The sequence below is a fragment of the Anas acuta genome, chromosome 12 (assembly GCF_963932015.1).
Source record: "Anas acuta chromosome 12, bAnaAcu1.1, whole genome shotgun sequence".
Lineage (NCBI taxonomy): Eukaryota > Metazoa > Chordata > Aves > Anseriformes > Anatidae > Anas > Anas acuta.
In genome coordinates, this window is record NC_088990.1 from 7,296,914 (window position 1) to 7,312,472 (window position 15,559).

Genomic DNA, 15,559 nt, shown 5'->3' on the forward strand with positions numbered 1-15,559 from the left:
AAATTTTAAAATGTTGTAATCTTGCGTGGGATTCCTACTTTTAATTTACAAATCAATAATATTACAGTTGCTAGGTATCTGGCAGAGGACTTCTGTCTTCTCATTGCTTTGTTCACAAGGAAAATTTCCAGATTATCTCATCCATGGAGATTTTTACCCTTGTATCATTCTAATGCAATGCTATAGCTGAAAACTGTTATTTTTTTGTACAATGCTTCTGAATGAGAGCTTACAAATTTTATAGCTTTACAACATCTGAACAAGGAAAGCTTCAAAATCTCCTTTTACAGGTAGGGAAAATGTAGGGTTAGGCACAAGAACAAGTTTCTGTGGTTAAAATATTACCTAGTGTCAGCTGATCCATGGTAATGGTTTCTGCATAAACTCATAAAATGAAATAATTGGACTGAATGCTCTTTTAATGCAGGTAAAATCATCCTGTATTATCTTACCTTTGCTATGGGCTAAAAGTGTGTGCACATATTTGCTGGAGATCAGATGACATCTCTAACTTGTTTGTGTGTCTGAGCCCTTGAGCACAAGAAAAGAAAATTACTGGTCTGAGCTTGTGCTGCAACTGCAGAGAGCCCAGGGGTCCTGCCTTTGTGCTTCTAATGCCCTCTGTCCTCCCCACAAGAACATTAACTCCGGCACTAGTAGGAAGCTGCAGCCATGAGTTTAATTTTCATTTTGTTTAAGGATCACATAAACCTAAGGGCACAGGGGAAACAACAGTGGCATCAATATAAACTTTAACAAGCTAATCTTCAAGCTGGATTGACAGCGTAATATGAATGGGTAGGACAGTGTTTATGCTTTACCTCTGGCATTTGTCTCTGTAGGCTTCCTAACTTATTCAGCCTCTGAGGGTTGAGGTAGGGGACCTCCTATTCATAGAAACTAACAACGAATTTGGAAACTCGACAAAAATCTGGAAGCAATGGCTATGAAGAATGGTGAATAACTAGAAACCTCTGAGATTTACTGCTTTGAATTTGGTTTCAAAAGGTTTTTGAAGTACATTTTACGTTGATGTAAGCATCGCTGTCACTTTTGGACTTTTTCGTTAGCATTTCTATTTGTTAATCTCCCTGCTAATTCAAATGCAAGTTCTGGAACTTTCTGTTGTATGATATTTTCTTGTAGCCTCTGGGTGTAACCAAGAAAACTACCCCCAGATTTTAAAGAATGGAAGAGATTTCATTTCCCCAAGCTTTGCTGTTGATATTCTCTTTCCCTTGGGTTGAGTACAGTGAAATTTTTTGCATTTTTTTCTAATGCTTTCTAATGCTTCTTCACACAGAAAAGAAGAACCAGGTCATGGGGGTGTGGTAGGGGCTTAGGAAAGATGGGATCCTATAGCAGAGGGCAGTGTGGTGTTCTAGGTAGGGCAGGAAGCTAACTATTCATCTACCATCTCATGATGCAACAAGGAGAGGGATCACCATGTGATAATGATGAATTCACATCGAGAAGGTGAGGGATCTGGTGGTGTGATGTGGTAGAGAAGGAGATCTGAGGCAGCCGGGCTGCCTGCCACTGTAGCCTGCTTACATCCATCAGCTCTCATTGCCTTCTGAACAGTCACACAGTGGGAATTAATAGTTCCACACAGCTCTAGTGACAGGTACAATTGTCACAAGAAAGAGAACAAAGCGACAAAGTGGAAGAGCTCCTTTAAAGAGCTTCTAATCAGCTCTGAAATTATTTTCTGCCAGGGCATTAATTTGTGTAAGACAGAGTGTGCTGGAACTGCTCATAAAACCCATTACCTACCTTCCTCCTTCCCAGCCCATTTGAGGACATCGTCCCTTCACTCTCTTGGTTCTCTCCCCTCCTTACATAATGGTCTGTTATTAGATTTTATTGAGTCCTGCTGATGTGAAAGAAACTCTAAAGCCTTTTCTCAAAGTTGCTTGTCAAGTGTGTTAACTCTTGGAGGCTTTAAGACTGTCATTAGATGTTTCCTTTGCCTTTAGGATGAATCTTTTTGCAAGGAGGGACAGATAGATCTGGAGAGCATGGTGCATGGGATGCTCTTACACCTTGAACTTCTTACTACCAAACTTAACAACCTTCCAACTTCAGGACGTTTTCTCCATTGAGGCCATGTGTATCACATTTACTACACTCAACTCCACTATTTCATCTTCCTGTGTACTGCCTAAGCCTTCAACATTCAACAACTCAGAGCTCATCCAAATTCTTTAAGTTTAACTTAAAGCAAGATTTCAGCACGTCTCCAGAGACAGTGGGCCAGTGAGATTAATATGGCCCACCACAGGCTGTTGTTTCTTTAGGTGAACTTTTACAGAGCCACGGGAGAAAAGTCTAGTGCCATTCTGCATTTAACCCTTTGGTGTACTGAAAGCAATATGCCTGCAAAGGCTGGTCAAAATTCAGTGTTCTTTGGGTAGGACACCACCCCTCAGTCTAATATATGGCATTTCATGGAGCAGCAGTTTTTTTTTTTGTTGTTGAAATCAATATTTTCATTTAGAAAAATCCCCAAAGCTGAACTTCGATAGGAAATGAATCCATCTAACTTTTCTTACTCTGCCTGGTTGTCTGTAGAGCATCTTGTCCATCAATCAACAGTCCTTGTGGCATTCTCCATGAATGGCCTGCTGTGTCTCCATAATTATGCAAAGGTATTTTAATCTGGTTTATTTTATAACCTGGTAGTGACGTCCTTGGACCCTGCTGGCACGCACAGAAACCAAGGAATGCCATGCTTGTGTCACTTGTTCACACATTACTGGGCTGAGCTGGAGAGAATTTGTCTTAGCATTTGTCTAAAACATTTGATCAATGGAGGTTCTGCAGCGTGGAAAGATCTTCACATGAAAACAGTCCCTAGCCAAGAGTAGAGTGGTTTATTCTTCACTGAGCTGCCTCTTAGAAGATTAGGGTTTTAGCTCCGATCTGTGATTTCTTCATTGACTTCAGGAAAGAAATGCCTGCACACATTGACAGTCTGGTATGTCACTTTGTGGCACTGAGTCCTGTAAGCATTTGTCTTGTGCTCAGAGACCAAGGCTCATGTTACTTCTTCTAAAGACTTTAGTTATTAATTCAAAATGGAAACACTCCTACTGGAAGGGGTAAAGAGACCCACACCAGCATTAGTTATGTATTTAAGAGGTAAAGACTGAAATTAATGTCCCAAAATTGGAAAGACAAGATCTATCCTTAATTCTGCATATCAAGTAATTGCCTCCAAAGCCAGCCTACAGATCAACCTGAAGTGGTGCCATTCTGGTGTTAAGAAACCTGAACTGAAATTTCTGCATCCCTGAAAAAAATGTTTGTGTTGGACCAGTTGACATTCTCTCATTGAAAACATTTCCCTAGAAAAAACCTCATCCAGCCCTCCACTCAGCTTCTTTACCTGCTCCTTTTTGTTTACCAAGCCCTTTGATATCATCTGGCTGAAGCTAAAAGTGGTCTCTGTGCCCTCCTAGGAATTCAGGCTACAACTACAGCCATACCCCAGCATGGTTCATGCACCAGGGAGAGATCTCAGCTCTGAGCAACAATCCTCACCTCACATACATGGATGGGTACGTGTGAATCACCGTAGTGGCCCTTGGAGCCAGCTTTCCCCCAGAATTGCCCTTTGCAGAGGCAAAGTGGCCACATGAGGTGTGAGTGCTCCCCTTTCCCCCCTGGGCTTTGCCATGCAGCCACAAGATGCCCTCTGCATGCACTCCCTGCCCTGCAACCACTACGAGGCACTGCCCGTGGCCTTCGCAGCTGTGACTGGAGAGAAGCATCGGGGCTGCAAGCCCAAAACCCTCCGTGAGCCTCAGCCATCCCGCTCCACCTGTCCCTCATGCCGGGTGTATCTTCCGTTCGTTGTCAGCGCTCGTTAAGACCGAGGGCATCTCTCCCACTCCCTCTGCCTTCTCCGCGTCTCCGGTTTCACTGGAGCGGAGTCAAACAGAGACGAGTCCACGCAGGGTCTGGAATGGATCAGCAGGTCAGCTGGGAATGACTGTCAGGCTGCCAGCGCTCTCCCTCCCTTCTCCCTGGCTTTCTTTGAGGTTTGTAGCTCTTCTGCTTTCTTGTTGCTATTGCCACCCTCCCCACACTCCCCCTGCCATACACCAAGCACCCAGACCTTTCCCGAGCACTTTACTTAATCCCCAGGATTCTTTATATAGGAATTAATCTTCTCGTCACAGTGGGAGAGCTCGGAGGGAGGGGGTACATTTATCTCTCCTGCTGAGGTCTAGAGTTGCATTGCTGTGATTATTGGTGGTAGCAGTGTGCGTGTGTCTGGGGATCTGTGTTTAGCTTCTTCGTTTCTTAAACAGCACAGGGGCAGCAGCCAGGCAAGTTGGCAGCTTTGCTTTCTGGCTGCATTGTGTCTGCTGCTAGAAAGAGGGATTGTGAGTGGGGAGCAGCATGGCAGAACAAGAAGCCAGTGGCTTGCAAGTCCTTCTCTCCACCCTCCAGGTAAGAACAGCTTGAACTAATGAGAAAGGCGCTTGGGCTTGTTTTCCCCTTTAATTCACCAGCAGCAACTTGTTGGGCTGAGTTTGTTCTTACTAGCTCCCTGCTGGCTTGTCTCTAAAAGCATCAGCATGCAGGAGTCCTGACCTGCACCTCCCACCCTAAAACGCCTTTATGAAGTGAAGTTTCACTATTTGGAGATGAACGCTGGCAATTACTGCTATGCATCAATCACCGAGCCCCGTCTGCGGGCAGGCTCGGCTCCTGCGATCTCACCGCGTTCAGCAGGGGAGCGAGGGAGGTGTGAGGAACCGGCTGCTTCGCAATGAATGGGACCTGACAGCGCTGTCAGTCTGCAGGCGAGGCGAGCCGCAGCAGTGCACGGCGCTGCTCCGAGGGCTACGGGGAACGAGTAAACAGATCTGCTCGGAGACCGCGAGTTCCTCCCTGTCAAACTATCCTCAGCAAGACTCCCAAGCACTTGCAGGGAAGTGGCAAAACCTCCCAAGGCTGGGCTGGGTGTGCTCAGTAAATGTCCTCAAGGAGCAGAGGGGAGGGAAGTGTCTCGGTCCAGGATCGCACTTGTTGGACAAATGCGGCCCTGGGACGAAGGAGAGGTATCTCTTCGTCTGTCTGTAGGCGATCCCCTTGTTTCTCTTTTCTCCCAGCGAAGATGTGCTTCTCCTGGTCTCACAGGAGATGTCTACGCTGAGGCACGAGCTATCCTACGAAACAGGGCGCGTGTTTTGGGAGGGGAACCTCTGCATTCATGAGCTCTTTTTTTTTTTTTTTTTGTCATGAGTGGTGGGTGGGAACTACTTTGCCAAGACAAGCGGCACAAAAATCCATTTTTAGACATTTATGGTGAAATTCCAGTTGTCTGCATTTTTCCTGATCTGGGTCAGAGCCCCACAGGGACTGGAGTTTTGGGCAGTGTGTGCTGCAGAGCAGTTTCACATCTGAGGCAGCAGCATCCTCTGGCAGCTATGTGGGCCACCAAAGCCTCGCACTGCTGCACGCCACAGGAACAGAGGATGAGGGCAGGGTGTGTGAAACACACGGACCACCTGAGTCAGCCCAGGAGCTCCAGCCTTGTGTCTCTGAAGGTCTCTGTGACCAGCCACGAGTGTGTAGAGAAGGTTACAAGACCCCGTGGTACGTAACTGGCTTCAAAACTGTAGTTGTGTGGGCTGACCAGCCTTGACATTCTTAACAAAGCTTATGCAACTGTCAACAACTTTTATTTCTTGTAACATTGTCAAACCCTGGTTTGCCCTCCAGGGCGCCCTGTGGCAGTGAGTTCTGCAGGTGAACGGGCACACAAGAAAGTTGCCTTACTGGTCTTCTTTTTTTTTTTTTTTTTTTTTGGCAGTGTAACTTGCCTGTCCCTGTGCTCTCACAGCTTGTTTAATGCATGTTCTGTATCTGTACTACATTGTGGTTTTGCCATATCTAAGTTACGGTCCTCTCTCAGTTACATTGGATAATTGAGAGCTGCGTGTGCATCTGTATGCGATTCATCAGCAAAGCTGTATGTGGGGCTAGAATAGGAACAGGTAGGTCCACTGCAAGCAAAAGACATTGCACTGTTGGCAAAATTGCAAGGTAGCCAAACACTCAACCCTAGTGTTACAAAATCTAGGTACAAAGACCCTTGTTTCCCAAAACTCCACATTCACTTAAAGAAGAGCAGAAGGCTTTCTTGTTGTATCTTCAAGCAAATGCAGAGGTATGGGTGCGAGAGGACAGGAAGTAAGTGGTTGATGACATATACATGTATATATATATATATAATATATATATATAATGCTGGTATGTTCTGATCCCCCTTGTCCTCCCTTAGCTCCAGCCAAAACTTCACCACTGTCACTGCAACACCGTCACCTATCTTTGCTACACAGATCCAGTGATAAAAAAGACCTTTGCTTGAAACAATTGGAAAGCACTGACCTGGGAAATAATACATTTTGTTGATGTTTGCATTTGCTGATAACATCCCTCTGCACTTTTTTATGTTCTGCAACAGCTGTCCAAAACATGGTTGCTTTGTTTTTGTGTCCTGCCAAATTGTCAGTGCTGGTTCATATTCTTTTATTGGGCACGGAGAACATGTCTGCTGAATACAGCAGGCTATTCTGCAGGATAATATTATTGTGTATTTTCCATTTATCTTTGCACGTAATATTCCTTTGTAACCAGAAAGCTTTCAGCTGAAGAATGAGGGAACATTCACCCACCAAGCCAGTCTTTATGAATTTACATGTAAGAATAAAAACAGCCTTTCTCCTTCAGTCGGGGCTAGATTTCTACCTCATTTCCAAGTACTGTCGTGGGTTATTATTCTCAGCCTGGATGATGTACCCACCTGAGATAAGCTCAATCACCTTCAGCCAAGGGGACAATCTATCTCTTCTCCTCCTGGTCTCACAACCTGGCTTTGGTAAGGATGTTATCATGCAGACCAAAACCTGAAAAACGTGCACTTCCTAACAGAATTCCTGCTCCAGTCAAAGAAAGAAACACTTTTGGTTCTTCAGAACTGTTCCCAGCACAACAAAGGAGCATGATCCTCCAAAGACAGCTCAAACCCATGAAAGCGCGATGTGTTACAGATGTTCTGAAAAGTGACAAGGTGAAAAGCAAAAACTGCTTTTAAAGTGCAGCTGCATTTTGTCACCAAAATATCACTGTAGGGAAGACATGACATTTCAGATCCCTAGGTAAAAAGTGCTTCATTGCTTACAAGGTGCAGCTTTCAAATGTGAGTTTCAGATTTAAGAAAAACCTCTCCCTGTCTCATAGGTTTTGTGTCAGAGTTGCAGAGCCAAGCACTTAGGAGTTTTCTGTATTTTTCTTTTTTTTTTGGTTTTAACACCATTACCTTCTTTGTTCTCTCTTCTTGACCTTTCCCATGTGAAGTGCTCCTACAGTTATCACCTCCCATCCCTCTGCCATTCTATTCTACTCCTATTTCTGAATTACAGCAACTTCACCTCACACCCAGCTCTGCCCTGTCTTTCATACGCAGCTGGTACATTACCTATACCAAGGCTGGGCAGGTTGCTACTCTTCACCTTACTCCTCAGTCACAGCATGGCAGAAATCAGCATCCACCCCAGGTACAGTTTATTGCCGGGGAGAAACTCTGACATCCCATTTTTCAGGAAGCCTCCCTCATGCCAAATCCCAGAGTTTGGGTTTTGATCTCTTGCTTATTTTAAAGCCAGGAGGATTTATCTGGGTGATACTTTAAAAAGCTGCTAGTAGCTAAGCAGAGCAATAGAAAACTTAAGACAGCATCTTTCATTGTGTCCCAGACTATTGAATCACTTCAGGTTTTAGAGCATCGATTTTCCTACTGCTGGTTGTCCCAGCCCTTATCTCACTCCATCCTCATGCTCGTTAGCTAAATAAGCAGCATTTTGTTTCTTCCCTTGCGTTCTCTCTGCTCTCTTCCTTGCTTGCCAATCCCAGATGTGAGCCTGCCTTGGTTCCTCCTGAGAATGTCTCCTTATTCCATGGCAGTGTGCAGTGCATCGTGTCGCCTGAGGAGTCCCAGATTTCCTGTTGGCTCTCAGCTTGGTGTTCACATGCTCCCTGAAGCCATGCTCCCTGTGTGCATATTCCACTAAGCTGGCACCCCCTGGGGCCGTTGGCAGATCTTTGGCTCATACTTCGCCCTACTGTGCTGGACTGCAAATGTTCCTAAATGCTATGGTTCAAAAGGAAAGAGGTGAAAATCTTATGTACCCACGGAGGATGTGTTTTGTGTAAAAGGATTCCTCACTGAATGACTGTGGTGCCCAGCAGGGAAGGGATACAGGATCCTCTGTTTGCTAACTTGAACCTCTCTGCTTCTTTGTGCTGCCTCTTCCGAGCTGGTCTGCTGGCTGGCTGACAAAGCAGTTCTATTGTTATCCTAAAGTCAAGTGGGAAGATAGCTGTGCTGCTTCAGTGACAATGAATATGAACGCATTTCACAAAATGCTTTTGTCTCCCCTGCATCCTTGCACTTATTCTGTCAACAGAGCTGCTGAGATTCCTCGGACTGAGAGAAACAGATGTAAAATCCAAAGAATTGCTCACAAAACAGAATGCCCACTGGATTGCACAGGGAGTGGAGGAGCTTGGAGTTCAGTTTTGTATTTTTGAGAGGCAATTTGGCAAGCAGGGGTTAGTGGAATACCCTTACAGGGAAGAAAAATCAGCTCAAAAACAGATGGCCATTTTTATGCGGTTCATTAAACAAGTTTTATTGACATTGTTGTACCTAAAGTGAACAGCAGTGGAGACTTAACATTCTCCTATTCCTTACAGAAAATATTCTAGCTTTGGAGCAGCTAAAGTAGTGCAGCTTGGTCCATGAGACACTTGGTTATGGGGTTCCAGGAAAAACCCTTCATGGGGAAACTTTGGATGTGCCAACATCACTTTCCTGTCTCTACTGCCAAAGCCACTCAGACCACACATGTCCATTTTCTCTTTTAATTGTGGAAGAAGAAGAAGGCAATCTGCAGGCAATTCTATAGAGATGGCTCAGGCCAGCACCCTAACTTTCAGGGTCATGGCCTGTCCTTCCCACCTCAGCTGTCATCTTCTCCCTATCCACAGAGAACCTAAAGGTAATGCAGTGCTTTTCCCTACAGTTCTTGCCTCACCACCATGGGGCACTGCTAAGCAGGAGGAGACCAGGCACCTACCAAAGGAAAAGGAGATCATGCTGTTCACCTAGCATTTGGGTATTAACCCCAAATTCCTGTAAGGCTATGGGGAAATATCAACGTCTGGCATTCTTGCAAATCAGAGCAGAACACTAGCAGCTCACAGGCAGCATGAGGCACTTTTTGGGCTTTGCTGAAACCCTTCAACTGGCCAAGATGGGACCAGAATTTCACTCTCTGTCCCCAGGCTGGCTGCAGCTGTTTCTCTGAGCTCACTGCCAACTCCTCTGAAAATGCCTCCAGTTGGGCTCTCCAGAGTTCCCTGTGACTGCATTAATGAGGATGTAGGACCTCGAGGTGCAAAATACACCCAGAGACTGGCTTGGCAGCAAATACAGTTGGACTGAGCAAGAGAGGGCTTTTTTTTTTTTTTTTTTTTTTTTTTTTTGGCCCTGGAAATCAAGCAGAACTTTCCATGTCAGTTTTAAAGTGGGCTTCAGTCTGTCTTTTCCTCAATTCCTCAAGACCCCTGGGTTCCCTTAGTGAAGAAATGCAAATGCTCAGGATAGTCTTGTCACTAGAATGCAGGTCTGGAGAAATGGGTCACAACCCTCTGCATCTGACTTAATTCTACGTAAAATGGCTAATAATCCCACCATGTCTCATACCAGTGTTTGAGAAGATCAGGCAATGAACATTTGAAAAGAAAAAGTTCTGGTGAAAACACAATAAAAAAAAAATAAAATGTGGAACGAATTAGTGATTCTGTTTCAGTGCAGGGCTTCGATTGGGCACAATAAATAATGCACAGGACCACATGCTAAACGATGAGGACAAAAAGCTATATGGGGTGATTTTCAAGGCAGAAGACACTGTTCATTCTGAAGCAGGAGGTTTGTGAAATAAAACAGCAAGTTATTGCGTAATTAAGAAAATATATATTGTTGTTCCAGGGGGCCAAATGAAATGACACGAACATTTTAAAACTGTCGTCTCTCAGCTGTTGAGGGCCCAGCCTGACTGCATTCATGGCCATGCTGTTTAACTTAGGCAATTTGCATGTAATATAATGGTACGTTATATCATGTTAAGCAGCTTTATATTGCATATTTTTGGACAAGCGCTGCATTATAGACACAAACACACATTAAGCTACATTAACTAAGAAGGTATATGCATTTGCTTATAATACTCGTATTTCTCATACAGTATAAAAAATATTCAGATACATCTGATTATCTATATGTAAGTCAAGAATAATTGCTGGTGGTTACCTTGCTTCCCTGGGCATTTTGTATGCCTACAGTTATATTTATTATATCACATCAATACTTTTATATCAATGGAAAATTTCAACCTTCTTCTTTTCTTGGGCTTCAATAGTTTCCCTCTGCAATACATGAAATGAGTTGTTTTCATACAGAGAGGTATTTGCTTGAATAGATTTTACTCATGTTTCTTTATATAGCATAATCTTATTTTCAGTATATTATGCTCCATTTTGTGCATAATGGCTTTGAGATCCTTTTGACACTTCTTTTTTTCTTCTTCTTTTTTTTTTTTCTTTTTTTTTTTTTCATTCAACGCTTGGCTTTATCTGTAATGGGGATATATATCTGTGGTATAAAATATGTTCATGGACATTTGGAGCTAGAGTTCATCATATTACATTTAGAGGAGAGCGCAAGACAGTTGGACAGTTGGTTGTATAGAAAAATGTGTGGGCTGATAATGGTTAACTTTAGCACTGTCTTCTAACACCAGCAGAGAGTTTCACTGATGTGTGTTAACAGAAAGGAAAACATTTCCAAAATGTACCAGGAATTTAAGAGATGGGGAGGGATTTCGTATCACTCACTGTGGTATAGCAGGGCTGAAAGTTGCCCTGGATACGTTGCTGTCACAGGGACACTGCCTTTGTGTGATTATTCCTGTTTGTGCCAAGATAGGTAACACAACGTGTGTCATCGTTACATTCGTGAGAAAAGTTGGGGGAGGATTTGTGCTTCTGGGGAAAGAGAAGATGAAAGCCCGTTTTTCCAAAGAACTCAAGAGAAGTGCACAATTGAAGCGGTATTTGCCAGCAGCTCCTCATGAAATGAGCCATGGTCCTGGGGAGAGGTGGCCCTTTGCTGTGTGTGGTAGGGTTGATATATGGAGACCTGAGAACCTCAGGCTTTCAGGTCTTTGCAAATCCTATATCTGCAAACGTACTAATCACCCACACATGTCGTCGTGCTCTGCCAGACTTTAGCCCCATGACTACATTCTTCTCACCAGACCAGGATATAAAATAATTCCCTGTTGCCTTTCCCTGTTCTTTTAATACGCACTTGTCTCATGGACTGTCTATTTGCACCTGTTGGCCTTCAGAGCCTGATGGGCCATAGCGTAGAAGTGCTGATCCACGAGCTGGAACCATTCTGCATGCCGGGCTCACTGATCATCTCCTCAGGAAAGGATGAGGAAAAGGATGGAAAATGGTGGGACATAACTCTTGAAAGAGAGTGACCATCTTCTCTAGTGAGACTGGGATCAGTTCAAGGCAATCTCACCTGTCTCCCTTTTCCGCATTGACAAAAACAAGATTGCTTCAGGAGGTAGGGAATGAGCATTAGGGGGAAGCCGCACAGTTTTTTCTTGTACAACTATAGGTATGGATGTCCAGCCTAGTTGAGAAACTGGTGGGTCTTCAGTGCCTACAGTCCTAGAAGCTATGTGTGCATTATTGTGCTGCTGTCATGAAAGACAGTTTAATTTCAGAAAAGGCAGTTGAATGATGCTGACTTTGAAGCAAGAACATCAATCAATGAAGACACCAAATTCGCACCCAAGATTTAGTATTTCCTGATGATCTGTTGCTCTGTTATGGCCTTTGTTTTACTGAGTAGAGACCTATCTTATTATAAAGAAATGAAGGTTTTAGAAGTCAAGAATTTGTCCTTGATTTCATGAGATTTCTTCTAGAGAGGTCAAAGATAATATAGTAGAGACCCCTCCACCCACAGGCAGTACTGAGCTACACAGAAGAGAATGAATGCTTTAGACTGTCTATTGATTGACAGAATAACATCTGCTCGACAAGAAATTCACTGGGCAAAGTGAAACCTCCTTCCCTTAGGGGGTTTAGAGAACAAGGCTGATTTTTTTTTCCTTTTCTTCTTGTGGTTTGTTCTCCAAGAAGAACACAGCCTTCTTTTTTAAAAGGTGCTGTAGGTTGAGGTGGAATTAATGAGAATAGCAAAACTTTCATGGTGATTCTTATTAGAAAATTGAGTAATTCTGACATGGAAATGTCCTTTGGGAGAAATAACTAGTCTACCAAAGAAATCCTGCCTTTTTTCCACCTTTCAACAAGGGACACTTTGAAGGTAAAACATTTTTTTTCTGAGACTAGAGCCATGGAAGCACCACAATGTTGCACTTTTCTCCAGTCAACAACTGGTAAGTCTTTTATGTGCATTAATTGTTGGTGTAATTTACAGGCACAGGTTTCCTGCTGGACCCAATGGGAATTTGATCCCTTCAGTAAACAGATTCCTCTCCCCTGGACCCATCTGCTCCACCACACTCCCTGCTATCTATTCCCTTCCTTTCCACAGAACGATGTGGTATTGATGGCTAAAACAGGAGTCCTGGGTTTTGTACTCAGGACTGCTTCAAACTCTTTCTTTCAATCTCATTTAATATCCGTGCCTCCAGATTTCTCCATTTAGTTGCTAAATTCAGATAAAACTCATCTGTCAAGTCTGGGTGGAACTTAGTTCACTTCTTAGTTCACACTTTCCCAAACCAAAGGGTGGAACGACTTACTTCATGAGCAGATGGCATTCCTTCGCTGGGTGAAATCAGCGTAATGCCTGTGGTCCTCTGCCATCCTCTGATTTTTACGGCATTTGTTCTGGAAGGCCAAAGCAGAAGTTTTACAGTGAAGATAAAGTTGGCCTTCCATTTTATTCAAGATTAACCTGACGAGCAGAAGCGTGACAGAGAGAGAAAGAGATCCTTCCATAAGCAGTTCACTTGGCATAGTGAATGCCCACCTGTCTGCGCTGCAAAAGGAGGGGAGGAGGGAGAATGGTCCACCTGACCTTTCCCTACGATTAAAATGCTGATCTGATGAAGTCAGAGGAACAAACTGAACTGCCTCTTTCAACCCTCCATTCTTCCAGGAATAAACCAGCTCCATCCACATGGGGACAGTTTCTGAAGAGGCTAGGGAAAAGCAGAGGTACTGCCCTGTTTTGTCTGGCCTCCTGTTTGGAAAAGTCCCCTATATTTGAATGGTCTTTTGCCCCATGGTATGTTCTGTAAATGGGGGAGAGAGCTTGAGATGCCAAATGTGAAAGAGAATGTGTGCCTGGCTCTGTTTTTCTTCAACAATTTCTCTTCCAATAGGGCTTAGGTCATTTGATCTCCCCATAATGCACAGGGATTTCAAGGGGACAGCTGGAAGCAGAGATCCATTAAAATGACTTGCTCTCAGAGATGAAAACCATACTTATTAGTGGTTTGTTTCAAAAGTTCCCATAGCAGAAGCTGTATCTCACTGAAAACTTTGGAGGATTTTATCTAAAAGATGATTATCTAAGTGGCTGACAGATCAAACAGATGGAAATCTTCCTAGCTGAGTTCCCCTAACAAAGCTATGTCCTAACAAAGCTTATGGAGCACTGCTATACCAATGGGACCATGCACAAATAAAACAGGACACAACAACAACTACGTAGTAGTTTCTCCATGCTGGCGACATATAAAGGCATCAGGAGTTAGACCTTTATGACTATGTTTCGGCATACACTGAACCGCCTACTGGGTATTCCCTGAAAAATTCACCTTTCTCTCAGAGATCAGCCCACCCCGGCATCAAGACTGCATTTGCTCAGATCTCAGCCAGACATGGGCGAGACTGTGAAGAGCTCAGAGGTCCCTTTTGCTATACCACCAGCAGAGGAATACATGGCTCCTGCTGAAAATCCCCTCTTTTTATGACTCATATGCCACCACGTGTTCAGCCTGTTCTCACATAAGAGTCTCAGGAGAGTCTCTGAACGAGGCTGCTTTATTTGCAGTCTGTCCTTTTGCCATGATTTCTCACAAAGGACCATGTCTGCAGCTATCACCTGCCTGACTCCCAGCATCGTTCAAGCTCTGTGAACTAATGCCAGCCCAGGGAGTTCTGCTCAGTCCACAGGTGTCTCAGCAAGGTGAAGTTAAAGTAGATAATGTCACAGCAGGGGACACCATGCTCCTGACCTCCTGGGTCAGGATGTTCTGGCTCAGTGTGGCTCTTCAGACACCTGCAGGCACAGCAAGTGGCAAAGTTTGCTCAGCTGAAGAGCCACAGCCTTGCTGCACAGAGAAAGGTGCTGGCAGGAGCAGAAGCTCTCATTTCTCTCTCACTTTGCAATGTCCGTGATCTACATCAGCCTGATCTCAGCTCAGGACTCTCAGACAGGACCCTGGGCTAGTATTTTTAAATTTAACTCCTGTCACATTTTCCTAGAGCATAAATGCAGCAGTGAACTCATTCACTGAGCTAATAAAATGCTTTTTAGCTTGACCGGCCAGCACTTAGTTTGCAAGTGCTTCTGTGCTGTTGAACTGAATTAACAATGTCTGAATAAAGCCCCAAACATGCCTGCCTTTAACGTGGTGGCATTGGATTGCTTCTGCTGGGTGTCTTACATAGGATATAGACTAAAGATAATAGAAACCTTTGTTACTTTCTGGATGGAAAATGACATACCACTGTCATACCATTTAAAAACTTGGCAGGTTTTTCAGAGAGCTGAGGGCTTTGCTTTTAAGAGATTGCTGTTAAAATCTAGACAAATGGCTCTCAATAATGCAGTTAGACAGATGTTCTGCTTTACATTACCAGTAATAATACTTCGAATCATTAAGAATTTTGAAGCAGGGTTTGCTATTCATTATAGATGCCGAGTTTCGTTTGTTGTTTGATTTTTCACTTACGCTGGATGGGAAAAATAGGTTCATCATTTTCACTTTCAGGTTCTATCTCCTACAAAAATAAGCTGTGACTAACAATATAACAATAGTTATTAGCAGTATGTCCCTGCTACCCATACCTCAATCATCATTATTAAGTGTTGATTGATTAAAGGCATTTTCAATGCTGTTCCAGAAAACACTCCTGAAAGCGGGGTAGATTGACATATAAGGACACTTTTCTCAGCAAGAGAAAGGCGTGCTGTCAGCCTAAACCAGAACATACCTTACAGTGCTCCTTTTCTTCAGCCTAGCAGGTCAATCTCAGCCTAATGTGTAACAAATGGGAGTATTAGCCCTGGAACAGAGAGAAAAGCCCCAGCAGAACACAACATTACACTAGAAAGTGCCAAGGCAGCCCAAGAGTAGACACAGGGACTCTTGTGGCTTTATTCTGCTTAAGCTAAGCAGGAACATCACAGAGAAGA

The 15,559-nt window shown here is 43.9% G+C and overlaps 1 protein-coding gene across 6 annotated transcripts in view; it reads left to right on the plus strand.

Annotated features, from left to right (window-relative positions):
• Positions 1–3,824: 3,824 nt before the first annotated feature.
• AGBL1 (AGBL carboxypeptidase 1) overlaps positions 3,825–15,559 on the plus strand; it is a 445,869-nt gene continuing 434,134 nt past the window's right edge. Inside the window, exons 1-2 of one of the 6 annotated variants that reach the window (XM_068695603.1) lie at positions 3,825–4,046; positions 4,320–4,461. In XM_068695603.1, the coding sequence (XP_068551704.1) occupies positions 4,411–4,461 (51 nt within the window). In that variant the 5' untranslated portion in view covers positions 3,825–4,046; positions 4,320–4,410. Of the gene's footprint in view, positions 4,047–4,162; positions 4,462–15,559 lie in introns of those variants that run through there. The other 5 variants (XM_068695606.1, XM_068695605.1, XM_068695607.1 and 2 more) reach the window with 5 other exon arrangements.